This window comes from Macaca fascicularis, chromosome 8, assembly GCF_037993035.2.
Source record: "Macaca fascicularis isolate 582-1 chromosome 8, T2T-MFA8v1.1".
NCBI classification, from domain to species: domain Eukaryota; kingdom Metazoa; phylum Chordata; class Mammalia; order Primates; family Cercopithecidae; genus Macaca; species Macaca fascicularis.
The window spans coordinates 27,533,715-27,552,964 of NC_088382.1; the positions used below are offsets into that span (position 1 = coordinate 27,533,715).

Consider the following 19,250-nt stretch of genomic DNA (forward strand, 5'->3'; position numbering starts at 1 on the left):
CAGTAACAGGATCATTGCTACCCTAGGCGTGTGACCATGAGCTCCAGTGTCAATGTGAGGAAGGATGGAGCCCTCCTGACTGCGATGACTCCTCAGTGGTCTTCTGTAGGTAACATTACACATCTAACCTGAGAAAATTGCTCTCCTCTTCCAAGCCTTTATTTTGTATTACATGAGATTTCATTGCCTCTTTTCTCTTTTCTTGAGATTTCTGTTCTGTAGACATTGAATCCACAATATTTATCCCCCAAATCTCCTTAACACATTTTAATTATATTTTCCATGTCTTTGTTTTCACTGCACATGCAAAAAAATTTCTGCAACTTTTATATTTGTAATGTTATTTTACTTTCACACATTTTCTTACTTTAGGACTGTTCCATTTTCATAGCAGCCTCAATGGAAAAGTATAATATCCTTATAAAACTCTCTAAGAATATGATTATTTTTGTACATTCAGTTCTATTCTTTGAATTATCTGTTTCTTTTGAGTTGGTTTGTTCTGTTCTGTCACCATGTCACTTATATTCTGTTGTATTACTTTTCTTCAGGATATGTGATCCTTAGTTGAAGGTGGAATTGGTAGACCTGGATTAGTTCACATGGGATTTCTCTGCATTTGTGTGTGCTGTTGTACCTACTGATATTTTTCTTGATGGGGGAATCTGGCTGGGAGCTCTATGGGCAGGTAGGTAGGTCTGCCTATGGCTCTTTAGGGTGGGAAGGAGCCACAGTGGGGACCCACCTCCAGTTGTTATGATGAGGAACATTTTACCCTGAGGAGGGAGCTCATTTCCTGAGAGAGCTGCTTTTCCTCATCATCTTCTCCTTGACCCTCCCTTCTCTGTCTGATATATAGCGTACGAATCTAGAGGAAGCCTCTATCCTCCTTTTGGTGTTCCTGCATCCTCTGTTGGCAGAAACAGAGAAATTCTTAGGATTTTGATCTCAGGTTATGAGCTCAACTTGTTCTATAAACACAGGAGATGAGGTAGACCTGAGTGAGATATGTCCCAAATTCAGATTGTTAGACTTTCCAAGACAGAACATTTATTTCTGATGTTTAGGCTATATTTATTCTGTTTTCATCCACATAAATCCCTTAACTTCCTATCTTTAAGATTTTTAAAATTATTTTTTCTCATGTCCTATGATTTTATTATATACACATGTATTTGTCATGTATTTTGAAAGGAGCATGAGCACAATCAACTATTTTAATTAGAAAACTCTTTAATGGTTTCAATGCTCACTAAAAATCCTTTTGAACTATGACTTTGACTGCTTTATTTTGATATATCTATTGATTTGCTAAGTCACCTCTATGAGTAATTTCTTCGTGTTGTAACAATGCATCCACATAAAACTTTCTAAGTTGTATTTATGAGAATGTATTTGTTGCCAAATATTTTTAATATTTTAATTAATATTCTATATCATAGCATGCATAGCAGGTTTGATTGAATTTGATTTTTTAAATCACAAGTTTGCATTCATGACTATTAAAGTAGATGCTTATATTTAATGTCAAAAAAAAAGCCTGATTTTTTGTTGATGTTAAATAACATCCCTTTAAAAAGTCGTTAGGTTTGTTTTGGCTTAAATGCTTTTAGAATTACTACTTAATCAAAACAAATCATTATTTTATTCCTGGGTGATGTTCTCTTTCCATTATCATGTTACCTAGTGAGTTTCTTCAAACTGAGGATTTTTTTTTTTTCTTCAGTTTAAGAAATATTTCTATTGTTTTAGGTTTTAAAATTTGTTTCAGTTTTCTGGTTTCTGAATCAGAAATGTAAATTATTTATACAAAATATCTCTACTGTGTGATCCCCATATTATATTCCACATTGGGTCATTTTTCTTGTTAATTCTGGGAAAGTTTTTCAAGATTATTCTCTGTATCATAATATAAACTTTTTAGCAATGTTAATTCTCTTGTTACTCATAGTGACATTTAAAAGTATTCAGTGGCATTTTTACGTCTCTTTGAAAGATTTTTTTATCCCAGTTGGTTTTGTTTCATAACTAGTTTTTTTGCAGTCTATATTTTAATTGCATTAAGAGTACCCCAAATTTGATTCCTTATATTTTCTGAAAGTATATATTTTATGTATACTTCTACTTCTATGTGTTATTTTATACCTAATCTTTTGATTCGACTGACGCTTTTTCTTCTTTAGTTATAATCCAATAAGGTTGAATTAATTCTGATAAGCACCGTTAAAAAGTATTTCTCAAAATTTTTAACTTGGAGGACTAGTGATACAAATTTACAGTATATTACATGAAATTTGTATTTCAGCAGGATGAAGAGGTAGCTGGAGAAGTTCAAAATACATACAGTGGAAGCTTGTCTCAACTTACTGTTTGTTGAAACCACTGTATCAGAAATCAACTTTATCCCCCAAGCCTTGTTTTTTTTTCAGGGCATTGTGTTAGTGGGTTCGGTGCGCTTTCAGTGCTATTTCTTATCTAACAGTCAAGAAAAGCCTCAGATAGACTGAGGAACATTTCCTAGTTCAGAAGTGTCCTTGTACCAAGAAGACAGACCCTAGAGGATAACAATTTTTACTATAGCTAGGGTCCTAAATCTAAATTTGAATGGGAAAAAATTACATTTTTATTTTCATTAAATTCTAAAGTTTAGAATTTTCTACAATTATGGGAATGTATGGCTTATAAACCATAATACTATTAGCAATATTCCATGACTTTGTCACCAATATAAATTATAAATACTTCAATATCTCATTGCAGTTGTTGGATGTATCTCCAATTACCACATAAGTATCATTTGTTTGAAATTTTGGTAGTTACTGATCCACTGTTAGAACTTATTATTTCAGAGGTTAATAAACACATACTTTACTATATCATGAATTGTTTTATAATACTTTGACAACTGTATCCCACCATCAATAGCTTCCTTTAAATCTTGTGCCTTTTATGAATGAATTTAGAAACACTCAGAAAAGGGGTTTATAGACTTTATCAGATTGCCAAAATGATTTGCAGCATAACAAAGGTTAAGAGCACTGCCCTACAACATGACCATACACAGCCATTGGCTTTCAAGATTATTAACACCATCTTTTTGTTTGTAAAATATAATAAACATGTAAATATAAAGGCAAACCTGATGATTACAAAATGAACATTCATGTAATATAATAAGGGCCAAGAAATAGACCCAGACATCTGCTTTCCTGCCTCTTTTCAGTATGAACTCCTCTCTTTCTCTAAGGGTTGGCCATTCATCTGTCTTTGATCATAATCATTTTGTTACTTTTCTTTGTAGTTTTGTTTCCTAAATACACATCCTTAAACAACAACTTTTGGTTATATAATTCCATGTATATAAAGTTTGTAAACACAGGAAACACAGCTTCCCTCACTATCAACATCTGTCACCAGAGAGGTACATTTGTTACGTCCATAAACATACCCAGACACATCATTATCACCAAGCCTTTAAAGTTTGTATGTATGAAATTTTTCTATGCTCATTTTCTTCTTTTTCTCTACCTTATGCTTTCAATATCATCCATTCTAGTGACTGGATTAAGGAAGTCCACTAGTTCTCTTTCAAGTTTCTAAGAATTCTATCAAATACTTCCTTATTTATTAAAATGTTTTCCCCTTTATTAGTACTGTCAAATAAATCAATTGGTTTGTGAATATTTATCTAACTTTGCAACCTTTGAATAAACCTAACTTAGAAATAGTATCTTTTTTATATATTGAAGGATGTTTACTTTTATTTTATACTCTTGGGTGATATTGGACTGTGATTTTTTCATATTGAAAAAATTGCTGAATTTTGGTATCAATGTTATGCTAGTCACATAAAGTGTATTAGAGAGTGTTCGTTTATATTCTCTGGAAGAATTTGTATTTTTTTTGCTCTTAGTTTATATTCATGGTTCATAATTGGACTGTGTTTTTTCATACATGTGTTCTGTAGTATTCTCCAGATATTATGTATAAAGTTTATTAATTGTCTAATATATAAATTAATCCTAACATTGTTTGTTTGTTCTACCAATTACTGTGCTAGGAGTGTTAAAATACCCCCACTGTAACTGTGAATTTGATTACTACTTCTGGCTCTATCAACACTTTTATACTTTGAGAGCATATTATTACGTACATACAAGTTTAGGGTGTTGCATCTTCCAAATTAATGAACAGCGTATCATTATGAAATGGTTGTGTGTCTATCTAATACACTTCTTACCTTTGAGAATCTACAGTTCCTGGAGACCATAGAGCTGTAACGTATTTCTTTTGGTCTGTATTTGCACTGGAGTAACATTTTTCCCTATTTTTATTTTTATCCTTTCTGAATCATGCTTTAAATCTGTCTTTGTTTTATTAAAGAAAGCATGCACATATATTTTTTAGTAGTACTCACATCTTTGGTTTTTGTTTAACTGAGGTACATAGTCCCTTTAAATTAAATGTAATTACTGATACACTTGGGTATAAATCCACAATTATATAGTTTCTATTTGTTTTTCCTGTTTATGTTCCCTTTTCTCTCCTTTCTTATACTTATTGATTCTATTATTTTGATGTTATGCATTTCTTTTATATTTTAATGATTATCCTGAAACTTCCCACTTCATTTGCTTTAAAAAAAAAAAAATTTCTTTCGTAGAGCAGTTTTAGGTTCACAGCAAAATTGAAGTACAGATAGTTGGCATATACCCGGCACCTCCCGCTCCTGAACAGCTTTCTTAACCATCAACATCCCCCACTCCCGTGGAGTATTTGTTGATGGTAACAAATATTCCATAAACCTACATTGACACATCATTATCACCTCAAGTCCACAGTTTACATTAGGGTTTGCTATTGGTTCATTTGCCTTTCATTTCTTTCTGCATTTCTGAACTTCTACCTAGGATTATTTTCTTTTCCGTCTCTCTGGGTTCTTGACCACTCACTAATCTCTACAAAGTAATTTTTTCTAACTTTTAAGTACTTCTATACTTTTAGGAAGCTTTTGTTTGCAAAAAATTTAAAGATATTTTTAATGGGCAGGTTGGTCTCAATTTCCTAATCCACCATTACCAGAAACAAGAAGAGGCTGCACTTACTCTTCAGTGATTTCTATCTTCACCTGCAAACCTTCTATCTTCACCTGCAAAACCGTTATTATACTTTCATCTGTCTTATGCCCCAACTTTAGTTAGCTCTTTTCAAGTTCGGTGTGTTTGTAAAGTACTGCCAAATTCCCATTTATTTCTCTGCTAATATGTCATTCTTCTGAAAATACAATTCTGACATTTGTGCAAGTAAGTGTGTATTTTTCATTCTGAATATATCTACATGATAACAGAATGCTTCATGTTTTATTTTCCTTTGACTTTTTGGATTGGAATCTTGTGGAGGGTGGAGAGTAGTGAATATTTGAACTAAAGTCATTGTCTTACCTAGAATTCTGCTTCCGATGTGTCTACCTCTATTTACATGTGTGTGTGCTCAAACTTGTGAGCTTTTCTTGCATTTATACAAATATTCACCTTGCTATTGGTTTGCTAATTTCTGTAAAAAGAGAATGGTAACTGTTGGCATTACTCTTCAATCTTTTACTTCCCGGTCTCTTGTGGCTTCCAATTATTGTGAGAGAAATGAACAGTTGAGAGCAAAAGATTGAAGTTATATGCATTATTTAAATTTGTCATTAAAAGAAAAAACACCACGAGGGCCCAGGAATATTTGTTTAAAGCATTTCCTCATTCTCAAGGTCACATAACTTCCTGTCTGTAATTCCACTGTAGACCAACATCAGTGAAACACTCAATTATTTGTGTATCAGTTCTCTTAGTCACACCTCAGCTTCTTATTTACTACTGACAGGAATGTATTTTCAAAGTTTTAGTTTCTTTTTCTCTGTTTTATTCCAAGACTGCTTTTCAAAAATGTTTCATTTCTTTTTTGCCATCTTCCTTACTGTATATTCTCTTCTAATCTCCCAGCTCATTTTCCAATTGTTACAAACATTATCCCTTCTAAGTATTCTCAATATTATGATTTTTAAAACTTATTTCATGTTAAATGTTTCCTATAGATTTCATGTATATTTCTTCTATCTAAATATTAATGTAATTGCCTAATCAAAATACATTTTCATTTTACTGGCTGTGGCAATTTATGCTCATTAGAGAAAAGGGTAGCTGGAATGTGTGCAAAGTAAAGAAACAAGGACTAGTGTGATGTGCAGATGCGTGTTTCTGTAGTTCTCAGCGGGTCCCTGTTCTCTGCTGCAGACTTCTCCATTGTGGTTGCGGTGCTGTTCCCAGTGGCTGTCATTTCTCTGGTGGTTGCTATAGTAATCCGCCAACAGAGCTCCAGAGAAAAGCAGAAGAAAGATCAGAGGTGATCCTTTATCTTATCTTGCTGTAGGGACTCTTTGACCCTTATTTTACTTTAAATTCAATGTATAACCTACCCTTTCAAATTGAATTGGTTTACTTCTAATATTCAGAAATACATGCAGATACAGTCTTTTTGGACCAGAAGCTGAGTTTCCCTTTAACTGGGAAATTCTTCACATCTAGAAATGTTTTTCCTTCTGTTAGTCACCATATTTATAATTAATAATAAGATATATTAACTCTCATAATGATGGATTTTTGAATTTATTATAAAAATACCTAGCATTAATTGATCACTATATGATAAGCACTGTGCTAAGCACCGCCCCCCTCCCCTTTTTTTTTGTTTTTTGACATGGAGTCTCCCTCTGTGGCCCGGGCTGGAGTGCAATGCCGCGATCTCAGCTCACTGCAACCTCCGCCTCCCAGGTTCAAGCACTTCTCCTATCTCAGCCCCCTGAGTAGCTGGGATTACAGGTGTGTACCACCACACCGGGCTAATTTTTGTATTTTTAGTAGAGACAGGGTCTCACCATGTTGGCCAAGCTGGTCTTGAACTCCTGAACTCAAATGATCCACCCACTTTGGCTTCCCTAAGTGCCAGGATTACAGGTGTGAGTCTCCACACCCAGGCCTGTGCTAAGCCCTTTTATATCTATTATCTCATTTAAATGTCACAAGAACTTCATAAAGTGGTTATTAGTTTCATTTTACAGATGAAGAGTGTTTTACGTTAACCCTAACACAATTGTGCAAGGTTAGGAACTTCACATTTTGATGGATGTAGAAACAAGCTCAGAGAGATTAGCAAACATGCTTTCAAGTCTTGCAGAGTAAGTGGTGGAGCCTGGGTTGGTCTCACAAATGTGATTCTGGTACCACAGTGTTTTTGGGGTTTTTTTTAGTATTTTTAAAGAAAGAATGATTTATTTTCCCATGATGAGTTTAATATTGAATATGACATTAACAAAACAATTTAGATAAATTTGGATTCAACACTATCATTTTTAGAAGTCAGGATCTGTAGAGAACAAAAAGAAAATGAATAGTGATTATGAATGACAGGGCAATGAAGGAGGCTGATAGGGAAGTAAAAACTGAAAAATGACCCAGAGAGCAGATAAAAACCCAGGCAACAGGCAAGAAAGACACATTGGGAAAAAGAAGCTGGGAATCATCTACTGAGTTTCCCTGTCATGCTGATGGAGCTGCTAAGTCAATTGATACCACATGTTTCTCTCTTACAGGCCACTATCTACCACTGGTACCAGGCCACACAAGCAGAAGAGGAAACCCCAGATGGTAAAGGCGGTTCAACCACAAGAGGTGAACTATATAGTTTGGGCTGTGATGACCATGGCCGCACTTTGCGTTTCTCTCACACTCTTATCCTGACTACCTATCCTTTCTACCCAGCAGTGTTTTGCAATTCCACATTCAGAAGTGTCTCCTTTGCCTTTTATTAAATGCAAAAGAGAGTCCCTAAAATGCAGAGCTGCTTTGCTGGGGTTCATGAAATGCAAACAGAATAAGGAGAACAAAAAGGGACATAGCAGATGTCTGTCTGTCCCTGTCTCTCTGTCTCTGCCTCTTTCTTTCTCACACACACACACTCCCTCTTGCTCTGACTCTAGGTTATTTCTTTGCAAATTGACTAATAGATCCAAAAATATGTATGTCTGTATGATAATACATGTAATATTTATAACCCAAATGTCCTACTCATGTCCTGTAAATTTAAAGATTTTAGCTGAAGTTGGTTAATGATAACATTGGTAATCCTTTTTTGATGACAACTTTTCATTACAGCTCTGGGAAATACTTCTATGGAATACACCAGCTGGACCACTGTGGTTTTCTATCTGGTCTCTTGGTGTCAGCTTAGTTCCAAGCTTCCATGCCTTGAAAAGTCTGCTTCCTTAAAAACTGTGCTTATGAAACTAATGGTTCATTTTAAAAGATTCATTCTTCTTTTCAGATGAGTCAGATGAAGCTCCATGTGTATGATCTGCCAGTAGAAGGCAATGAGCCCCCAGCCTCTTTTGTGAGTTTGCAACTTCTCTTAAATATCACCCTAGTTCAATCTCCAGGAAATATCGGTGAAAGTCATAGCCCACAACACTTCATTATTTCTTCAGGACAATATTGAAATCTATGTGAAAATTAATATAAAATACAAATTCTTCTGCAAAATAGTTTGAAAATATAAAATGTGAACATGTACGCCACTCCATGCCAACTTGTGACAAGAAGAGGACTAATCTGGTTAATAGAGTACCACTGTTTTCATCAGCTCAGGCTGCTGTAACTAAATCATCATAGACTGAGTGGCTTAAACAACAGATATTTACTTCTCACATTCTGGAGACTGGGAAGTCCAAGTTCAAGGAGCTGGCAGATCCGGTGTCTGGTGAAGCAGCCTTCTGGCTTGTAGACAGCTGTCTTTTTGTTGTATCCTCACATAGCAGAGGGAGAACATCTCTCTTGTGCCTCTTCTTATAAGGGCATTAATCCTATCACGAGAGCTACACCCTCATGACCTCATTACTTCCAACAGGCCTCACCGCCAAATACCATCATTCTGGGGATTAGGGTTTCAACATACGAAATTGTGGGGTGACACAAAGATACAGTTTATAGCAGTCATCTTCATCAGATACCTACTGGCATTGGACTTAGGTCTCAATTGTGTGTGCAACTAAATGAAAGCAATCAAACTCGTATGTTTACAATATTCTCATGGGTGGGGTCACGGCTTCTCCATTTCTGAAAATGATATAAGCCTTTTCATGCGCACCTATTTTCAGGACCCAATCTTTGAATTTAATTTTTTTATCCTTTTACTAGCTAATTTCAAAGCCAGATTTTTCACCACCTCCAATTCCTGCACCTAGATCATCTTCTTTCCTTGTAAGTATCAGGTAGTCACTGGTGAATTTTTAATGTCTCTTCTGCTCATTGTGAATGCTGTCTCCAAATGCATGGGTTATTTATCAGGATGTGTGCTCTTGAGGTTCACTGGAGATATCACAGCACATTTGTCCCAGGGATATCTAAAAAAGCAAGGCCCACTTACTGTCTATAAATTAGTATGGGTATTGATGTTTCATTATAAAAGCGTTACTGTTATGTAATTATTGAGAAATGATAAATAGCTCTGCTGTGTGAGGTAAAATGTCTCCTTCAAAGATTCATTTCTAGATGCTTATTTAAGAGGAGATAAAATTGTATTATGTGATATTTTACATTATATATATATTATAGATAGAATAAGGTCTATTATTAGTCATAGTTTTCTGTAGGAGGTAGGGTATGAAAAACAGGTGATATAGAGGCCAATCTGGAATGAAAGTCAGGTGCTCATGAAGTAAAAATTGCAGTACATTTACTCCTTAAATGGCTCCTGACCATGTTTCTTGTACTTGGTATTCTGCTGTGGGTAAATAAGAAAGACCAAAATTTAAGGTTTTTATCTTTCAAGGAATTTCACATTTTTAGTGAGAAAACAAGTCATGTAAAAATGGAGTACTTGATTCCTCAACTGTTACTTGTAGTATCACCCAAGATGAGTGACACTGACAAGAAAAATATGGTGAGGAGAAATTCAGTGGGTTCGGAGTGGTTAAAGTAGGATGAATATTCATTGATTGAGTAGTTGGAATTTGAACTGGACCCTGAAAGTTGGGGAGAATTTAAATGAGTGAAGAAGAGGTAAGAAATAATTTCATTAAGGAAATAAATATAGCCAAGATGGGACAAGCATAGCATTTCTAATGACATACCATTTTTATAATTAATGTAGCATAAAGATACAAAAGCACTTCCCTCTACTCTTTTCAAGGATAAGTGAACATCTACACCTAAGGTGAGAGATCTATAGCCAAATTATCTTCTTGTATTATCTCCTACTATCAAGAAGAGAAGGCCCACCTGTCTTTTTAGAAAAAATTTACTAAGAACAGTATCTGTATGATTTGGAGATGGGTGCTGACATGAATGTCTTCCTTCTGAGTATGGCCAACAATTAAAAAGAGAGAAATTAGAAGGGCCTCAGCTAGAAAGCTATGTAGACACCAATATTATTTATTTTCTCAGAAATATTCCGTAAGGATGAACATGAGAAGAAACCTTCTATAGAGTTAGTATCCTATAACTCTACCAAATATGGAGAAGGTCCCCTACACCTTCTCCATATTATGCTAATTACCAGATAGATATTTAGAACTTCATGTGGTGTTTTTCTCACTCCCTTCCTATCCTCTCTCGTTTCTGCTTCATTTTTGCTGTATCAAGTGACCTATGAAATAGAAACTGACTTCAGATAATTAATTTTAATTTCTTCATAGTTCAGTTTCATAATAAATATCTAAATTTTTGAAGAAAGTTGATCATTTAAAAGTTCTGTCTTTTTTAGGACTCAAATCCAAAAGCATGAGGCAACAGCTAAGCAAGAACTGATGGCTCAATTATCAACTTGGAAAACTGGAAAATCTGGATGGCAGAGAAATACACTTATTTTTCACTAGTATTTGCTCTTGACTCAAGAAGGTTAATATTTTCTGATTCGTGTTAGACTTTGAAGAGACTAAAGAGAATTTTCAAGAGGGGCATATGCCTGAGAACCTTTGCATGAGTTTAAAAATTTCAATTATCCATTCTTGTAAGAAGGAAAATGATTGTAAAGAAATATCTGGGAAGTTAAAATCTTTAATAGGAATTGATTCTCTAATGAAAACAAAACATAAAAACATTACACTAATCTTGGAGGAATAAGAAAAATTGTACATCCATTAAATGAGTAGCAACATCTTGATTGCTTTAACCATTAACTTGTCAAATTAGAATCTCAGCTAAGAAAATGATGTAAACGTTCTGTTTTGTGGATCTCTTTCCTACATTAGCTTCTGAAATAATTATTAGCTATACCATTTGAGGTTTTCTACAATTTAGTAAAACTATGAATTAAAAAATGTTTTATCATATATATTTGTATAATTAATTACTGGCATGGTTAAAGTGGTTTTCACTTTTTAAATGGAGAAAATTTTAGTTAAATTAATCGATAAACCAGAAGTTGCAAACTGGTGACCTGTAGGCCATGTTTGCACTGCAAATATATTTTATTTGGTCTGAATGACATTGGACACATAGTACTTTTAAATGTTTTGAATGTGTTGCTAATATTTAAAAATTGAGAGATCTTGCATAAACATCCAGATTCTCAGCGTTGTCAGATGTAATCAAAAAGTAATCCGATGCTTTGTCAACAATAGAATTACATTGCCCATAGCAACCGTCAGCTTAGTTGATGGGTAACATAGCAAACACTATTGGTTGCCTACCAAATAATCCCCTTCCTTCCTTGCTTTTAGAACCCTAATTTTGTTCACCTGCCCACTTCTAGGAAAAAATATCTCCATTTCATGGATAAATACCTGTCACTTTAAGTCAATTATAATAACCTCATTTTTTCCTTGCTAGTAGTTGACTTGGAGATGATTTTACTCCCCCCCCCATGCCCTTTTTTTTCTCAATAAGACAAGAGAGGAATTTGTTAGGACATTTCTGGCAAATTTTTCCAGATATGGGCATCTGAATACTCTACCTGGTATTGCTGCACTCCACACTGTGATTATGAAGGCTGAAGAAGATAGATAGAGCAGAAAGATGAAAAGAATAAAACCTGGCCTTTCAATGATGTCATTGAATTGGTAGATTAATGACTGCTGGAGTCACCTCACACTTTCTTGGTACTCCTTGTTATATGAGCCATAAATTTTCCTTGTTGTTTAGGCCATTTGAGTTGGATTTTCTCTCATTTTTCAACAGAGATCATCCTAACTGGTAAAGTAGTTATTTCCATAATCAGGGAACATGTTTTAGTTCGTCTTCACAGCTACAGTTTTTCTTGTATTTGTCTGCTTCACCAATTTCCATCACTCACCTCGTCCCCACAGGCCTGTCTCTTCATGAGGAACTTTATGGTTCATTTACCCTTGCAGTATGAGGTTCTAGATGAGTTCACTCTGGCCTCAAAAGTGAATCTCAATCCTCAGGAAATCAAGAATCCACTGATCAAATCACTGTCAAGGATAGAGGTTTTCTTTCCATGTGGCATTTGCACAAGAACAACTTAAAAAGTAGAGCTTTATCTGCCCTGTGATGTTTCAGAAGACTCTCCCCTGACCCGGAAATAAATCCCTATTTCCTGGAAAGCCATTGTGTACTTGTGACCAACTTATGAGCCTTTTCTGTGTGTGTGTGTGTGTGTTTAACACCTGTCCCCAGTAATCGATTCATATAATCCTTTTTTATACTGATGGAATGGAAATCTTAAACCTGTGAATCCTCAACAAGCCATGTACTATAACCCAAGCAAAAACTAAACCATACACTCTCAAGCAGTGGCATGTGAACATTCCTGCAAGTTCCTAAATGATGTCACCAGGTCTCTGATGCAGATACACAATTCCTTTTTGAAGAGAAATAATGCAGTACAATGACAGGAAAACCGGTATTTTATCATGGAACTGTGAATCCAAGTCCTACAATGTTTCCCTTTCAGCTGAACTGCAGAGGAGTTTAGAACAGACTTTGATTTCACAATACTGTTTCCACACTTACAGCCATAACTTTCTAACTTTAAGGGAATTCTGCTTATTTGACATTTAGCCACCTCAGATATGCCACCGAATGTGTTTTTATCATTATTTTTACCTTCTCTACTTTAAAACAGTAACATTATTAGGTTAAATTGTGAAATTGTGTTTTTATCCAGTTACTCTAAGACTAAGATACCATAGTGTTTGTCTACTTATTAAAACTCACCAAATTGCTGCTTTTATATGGGCTTTGGGAATGCTTTTAGCTTTTTAAAAAAATAATGAAGTATGCATGGAAAAAAAGCAAATTTTAGTTGTTTGCAATCAGAATATGGAAAGGGTTATTATTATAATTAAGATTTTACTATTCACATTGGAAATCACTACTATGTGTTAAGGAATTGAAGGTGGCTTCTGGCTAGCAGCCATTAAGAAAATGAGCCCCTGAGTTCAATGACCCATAAATGAAGTTAAGTCTGCCAACAACCACTGAATAAGCTTGGAATTAGGTTCCTTCCCAGTTGAATCTTGACTTCAGCCTTGTGAGACACCCTGAAGTAGAGGATGCAGCTGAATTTTGTCCAGATTACACACCCACAGAAACCGTATGATAATTAATATGAGTTGTTTTATTTAAGTTGTTATGGTTTGGAGATATTTGTTATGCAGCAATAGACAGCTGACACAAGGAAGTAGAGAACAAACATTTTGTATGAGTCTGTTTTCACATGGCTATAAAGAATACCACCTGAGACTGGGTAACTTATAAAGAAAGGAGGATTAATTGACTCACAGTTCCACATGGCTGAGGAGGCCTCAGGAAACTTACAATCATGATGAAAGAGGAAGCAGGAACATCTTACATGGTGGAAGATGTGTGTGAAGGAGGCACTGTCAAACACTTATAAAGCCATCAGATCTCTTGAGAATTTACTATCACGACAACAACATGGGGGAAACCACCCCCATGATCCAATCACCTCCCACCAGGTCCCTCCCTCAACATGTGGAGATTATAGCAATTAAAAAAATGAGATTTGGGGGGATGGGCACAGAGCCAAGCCATATCATGTTTCAAATGGTCCAGACAGGTTTAGGTATAATTAACTGTATTTAATAGGCTTTCATCACTGCAAAACTTTTTTTCCTTTCTGTGTCTCTAGTCTTTTCCATTTGTTCTCCCTTCTTTACTAGCACCGAGGATTCACTTGAAATCTCTGATAGCTAGTATTCTCATTTATCACATTCTTTCTCACTTTGTATTTCCTTGGTATTTTGGGATAATTCCTTAAGTTTATCTTCCAAATTACTGGTTTTTATGTTCTGTACTGTCAGTCCTCCTGTTCACTAATTTCAAAATTTATAGTTGTTTCTCTTGTTTACTTAATAACATTCTCTTCTTTCCTATCAGTTTAATTTTATAAAGGCTAACCAATTAACTGTTTTTAACTTCCATTTCCAGATATCATTTTAAAAATTAAAGCAAAATGTGTATAAACCTTATTACTGCTTCCCAGAGTAAATGTTTTTCAGAAGTACATGCTTTCTCAGCCACTTGACTAGTATGTTCCCCATCATTCAAAGACACCCTTATTTCTTAAGTGTTATATTGCTATTTTTCAGTTGGTGCATCCAATATTATTAATATCAGGCTTTTAATATTCTTTCATTATATGTCTTTGTTCATAGAATCCATCTCTTGAGCGTAAGTTAAATAATATGCATGCACTAGTATCTGAATGTAATATGGAACAATATGGAAATGGTTGGGGTGATAAGCAAGTCTTGCATATTCTTTTCTTCTCAATTTTTTTCTCTCTCCAAAGTGGGCCAATGCAAGACTGGCATAGCTGTGTGGAGATACTGAGATCCACCTTGTCAGGGAAGATCCTAACTCAGGAAAAAGCACCTCTAACAAAATCTGTAGCCACATTGGTACATTTGCCCTTGAATTCACCTTGTCTCTTTTGCGGCTTCCATAAAAAGGCCTTCGCTTGACAATGTTAGACACTTTTTAGCAACTAGGCCTGGGTAGTCTGCTACAATGCCCAACACTAATACAACATCACTATTACTGTTAGCAGTATGCTAAGCGAATACTATTGTTATAAAACATTCCTAAGCATGAAAATTATGGTATATAATTTATTGTGAAGGCAACTTCTTGTGAACATTGAACTGTTTATCTCCTTCACCTCATATTAAAGTCCATACTCTTGGGATATATCTGACATCTCAATATTAAATGACTAAGATGACTAAGTTGTTTATGTTGCTCCCACCTCACACAAAGTTAAAACTATTTGTTACTTTAAATAGTTTGACAATGTTATTTTAAAATCTGGACAAATCACAAATGTAAAATACTTATTTAATTTTCTTCTATGAAAAGATGTATGCTTGGTCAGGCTCGGTGGCTGACGCCTATAATCCCAGCACTTTGGGAGGATCACGAGGGTCAGGAGTTCGAGACCAGCCTGGCCAAGTTGGTGACACCTTGTCTCTACTAAAAATACAAAAATTAGCCAAGCAGGATGGCAGGCACCTGTAAATCCCAGCTACTCAAGAGGCTGAGGCAGGAGAATCACTTGAACCCAGGGTACGGAGGTTTCAGTGAGCCAAGATCGTGCCACTGCATTCTAGCCTTGGTGACAGAGCAAGACACCATCCCCAAACCCCCCCCCCCCAAAAAAAAATGAACAAAGCTGGAGGCATCACATTACCTGACTTCAAATGATACTGCAAGGCTACAGTAACCAAAACAGCATGGTACTGGTACCAAAACAGAGAGATAGACCAATGGAACAGAACAGAGGCCTCAGAAACAACACCAGACATCTACAACCATCTGAACTTTGACAAACCTGACAAAAACAAGCAATGTGTAAAGGATTCCCTATTTAATAAATGGTGTTGGAAAAATTGGCTAGTCATTGCAGAAAACTAAAACTGGACCGCTTCCTTACACCTTATACAAAAATTAACTCAAGATGGATCAAAGACTTAAACGTAAGATCTAAAACCATAAAAACCCCAGAAGTAAACCTAGGCAATACCATTCAGGATGTAGGCAAGGGAAAAGACTTCATGACTAAAACACCAAAAGTAATGGCAACAGAAGCCAACATTGACAAATGGAATCTAATTAAACTAAAGAGCTTCTGTACAGCAAAAGAAACTATCATCAGAGTGAACAGGCAGCCTACAAAATGGGAGAAAAATTTTGCAATCTATCCATCTGACAAAGGGCTAACATCCAGAATCTACAAAGAACTTAAATTTACAAGAAAAAAAAAATCCCATCAAAAAGTAGGTGAAGGATATGAACAGTCACTTCTCAAAAGAAGACATTTATGCAGCCAACAAAACATGAAAAAAAGCTCATCACTGGTCATTTGAGAAATGCAAATTAAAAACACAATGAGATACCATCTCATGCCAGTTAGAATGGCGATCATTAAACAGTCAGGAAACAACAGATGCTGGAGAGGATGTGGAGAAATAGGAATGCTTTTACACTGTTGGTGGGATTGTAAATTAGTTTAACCATTGTGAAAGACAGTGTGGCGATTCACTAAGGTTCTAGAACCAGAAATACCATTTGACCAAGCAATCCCATTACTGGGTATATACCCAAAGGATTGTAAATCATTCTACTCTAAAGACACATGCACACGTATGTTTATTGTGGCATTGTTCACAAAGCAAAGACTTAGAACCAACCCAAATGCTCATGAATGATACATTGGATAAAGAAACTGTGGCACATATACACCATGAAATACTATACAGCCATAAAAAGGGATGAGTTCATGTCCTTTGCAGGGACATGGAAACCATCATTCTCAGCAAACTAACACAGGAACAGAAAACCAAACACTGCATATTCTCACTCATAAGTAGGAGTTGAACAATGAGAGAACACACAGACCCAGGGAGGTGAACATCACATACCGGGGCCTGTTGGAGAGTGGGAGGGTAGGGAAGGGATAGCATTATGAGAAATACCTAATGTAGTTGATGGGTGGGTGGGTGGTTGCAGCCAACCACCACGGCACATGTATACCTATAGTAATGAACTTTCATGTTCTGCACATGTATCCCAGAACTGAAAGTAAAATTTAAAAAAAATTTAAAAATGATATATGCTTAATGTAGAAAAGTTGGGATACAAGTGAAAGTACTAACAAAAATTTTTCCTCATCTCACCAAGTATGATTTCTATTAACACTTAGAAATATGACTTTTTCCTCTCTTTTATGTCTGGTATATAATTAATATTTATGCTATTTGTATTACTTTTAATTTTGTTAGTAATATGACACAAATATATAAGAGATTATGCAGCCATCAATACTATTTTATGAATGAATAATGCTTTACTTAATATCTGATTCAACAATGAAGTCCGTTCTCCAAAATGTTTATGGCTAAAATAATGCAGTGATGAACAATGGTGTATATACCATCTTCAGGCAGTTCTCTGTATCACAGTTTGGGTTCTTCAGCAAGCAGAATCTGAGATGGATTTTAGCATGTAGGAAGTTTATTATGGAATGCTTTCAGGTCAGGTCCCGTATTTGTTTAATGGAATGGGAGAAAGCAGGATTAGGCTGGAGGAGTTGGGAATGAGGCTGCCTCAAAGAAGGCTTTAGCTGGCCCACCCAGCCCTAAACCTGGGTAATCCTTCAGAATGCAGCCAAGTTGAGGTAAAAGGGAAAAGCTTTTACTCCCTCATGTCAACTAGTCACAGGTACAAATTGCTCTCGAAAGAGCTGTGACTTTGGGCAAGATGACTGTATTTAGTGAAAGCATTTTCAAAGGCAAGTTAATGGCTGTCTGCAGGTAGCACAGCCAACAATTGGGAGATAAGTTCTTCTGTGCTTAATGGGGACCTGTGCAGCCCCAAACAAGGCTTTTTTTTTTTTTTTTTTTTTTTTTTTTGGAGTCTGGGTTTCATTGCATTGCTCAGGCTGGTCTCCAACTCCTAGACTCAATAATCCTCCTGCCTCAGCCTTCCAAGTCACTGAGATTACAGGTGTGATCCACCACACCAAACATCTATTACTTCTTAATTCCTTTGGATAGCACTCTATGTTGGTTAGCTCCCTGGAAGTTTTCCAACTTTTTTGCTACACTTTGCAAAAATTTTTCTCTAGTAGGCATATATGAATTTAAATTTCCATTAGTAATTTATGAAACTGTTTCTACATAGGCAGATATTAAGAATGAGAATGCCTATCTTAACACCTTTCCTTGCTTACAGGATTCCCACATTGCACATCTTGGAGATATAACTCCTTTGCTATTTGTAGTGGCAACTGGAAGTATTCTGCATGTTGTTACCAGATTCTTTTTTTTTTCTCCTGGAGACAGGGTCTTGCTTTCTTGCCCCAGGTTGGAGTAGAGTGGCATGATCTTGGCTCACTGTGACTTCAACCTCCCAGGCTCAAGCAATCCTCCCACCTCAGCCTCCAAAGTAGCTGAACCATAGGCTTGTGCCACCACACTCTAATCTTTGTATTTATTGTAGAGAAGGGGTCTTGCCATGTTGCCCAGGCTGGTCTCGAACTCCGGGGTTCAAGTGTTCTGCCTGCCTTGGATTCCCAAAGTACTGGGATTCCAGGCTTGAGCCACAGCACCTGGCCAACCCTCTTTTGCACCTATGACATAGTTATGGCCAAGGATCTAACTTTCAGATGCCCCCTCCCAGAACTTTGAATCAGAAGTATGTAATATAAAGCAGAAATTACAGAGAATTATCTTTGGTGATGCAGAATGTCATAATAAGGCTGAGTTCCTCAGGAAGTCTTGAGACTAGCTCCAGTTGCTGGTTCAAGGCTGATGTGATGCAAAGAGTATTAGCAGTGTCAGTTAAGTGACAGTGGCAAGGGTGAGAGAGACATTCTGTATTATTCAGCTCCACAATACAGGCTGGAATTCCTAATTGCATAGCTACCAAGTTTGGTTCTCCAGTCCTCATATTGAGTCCTTCAGCTACCTAAATTTTTTTTTAACTCAAATATTGTACTTTATTGTGGTAAAATATACATGATGTTGAATTTATCATTTTAACCAGTCTTAAGTATACAATTTCAGTGACATAAGTACATTCACTGTACTGTTCAACCACCACTACCATCTATTTCCAGGACCCATTCCTCATTCCAAACAGAAACTCTATACCCACTAAACAATAATTCCCTATTACATTTTCCCCTCAAACTCTGGTAACCTCTATTCCACTTTTTGTCTCCGAATT

General features: G+C 35.9%; 1 protein-coding gene across 4 annotated transcripts in view; it reads left to right on the forward strand.

Moving 5' to 3' along the window:
* The window catches only part of ADAM28 (ADAM metallopeptidase domain 28), a 61,479-nt gene extending 50,111 nt beyond the window's left edge, over positions 1-11,368 (forward strand). For 2 of the 4 annotated variants that reach the window (XM_065518997.2, XM_045398047.3), the window contains 6 exons: positions 27-105; positions 6,279-6,387; positions 7,634-7,712; positions 8,365-8,430; positions 9,234-9,296; positions 10,801-11,368. In XM_065518997.2, coding sequence (XP_065375069.1) covers positions 27-105; positions 6,279-6,387; positions 7,634-7,712; positions 8,365-8,430; positions 9,234-9,296; positions 10,801-10,821 — 417 coding nt within the window. In that variant the 3' untranslated portion in view covers positions 10,822-11,368. Of the gene's footprint in view, positions 1-26; positions 110-551; positions 677-6,278; positions 6,388-7,633; positions 7,713-8,364; positions 8,431-9,233; positions 9,297-10,800 lie in introns of those variants that run through there. The other 2 variants (XR_012417159.1, XM_065518998.2) reach the window with 2 other exon arrangements.
* Positions 11,369-19,250: the final 7,882 nt, after the last annotated feature.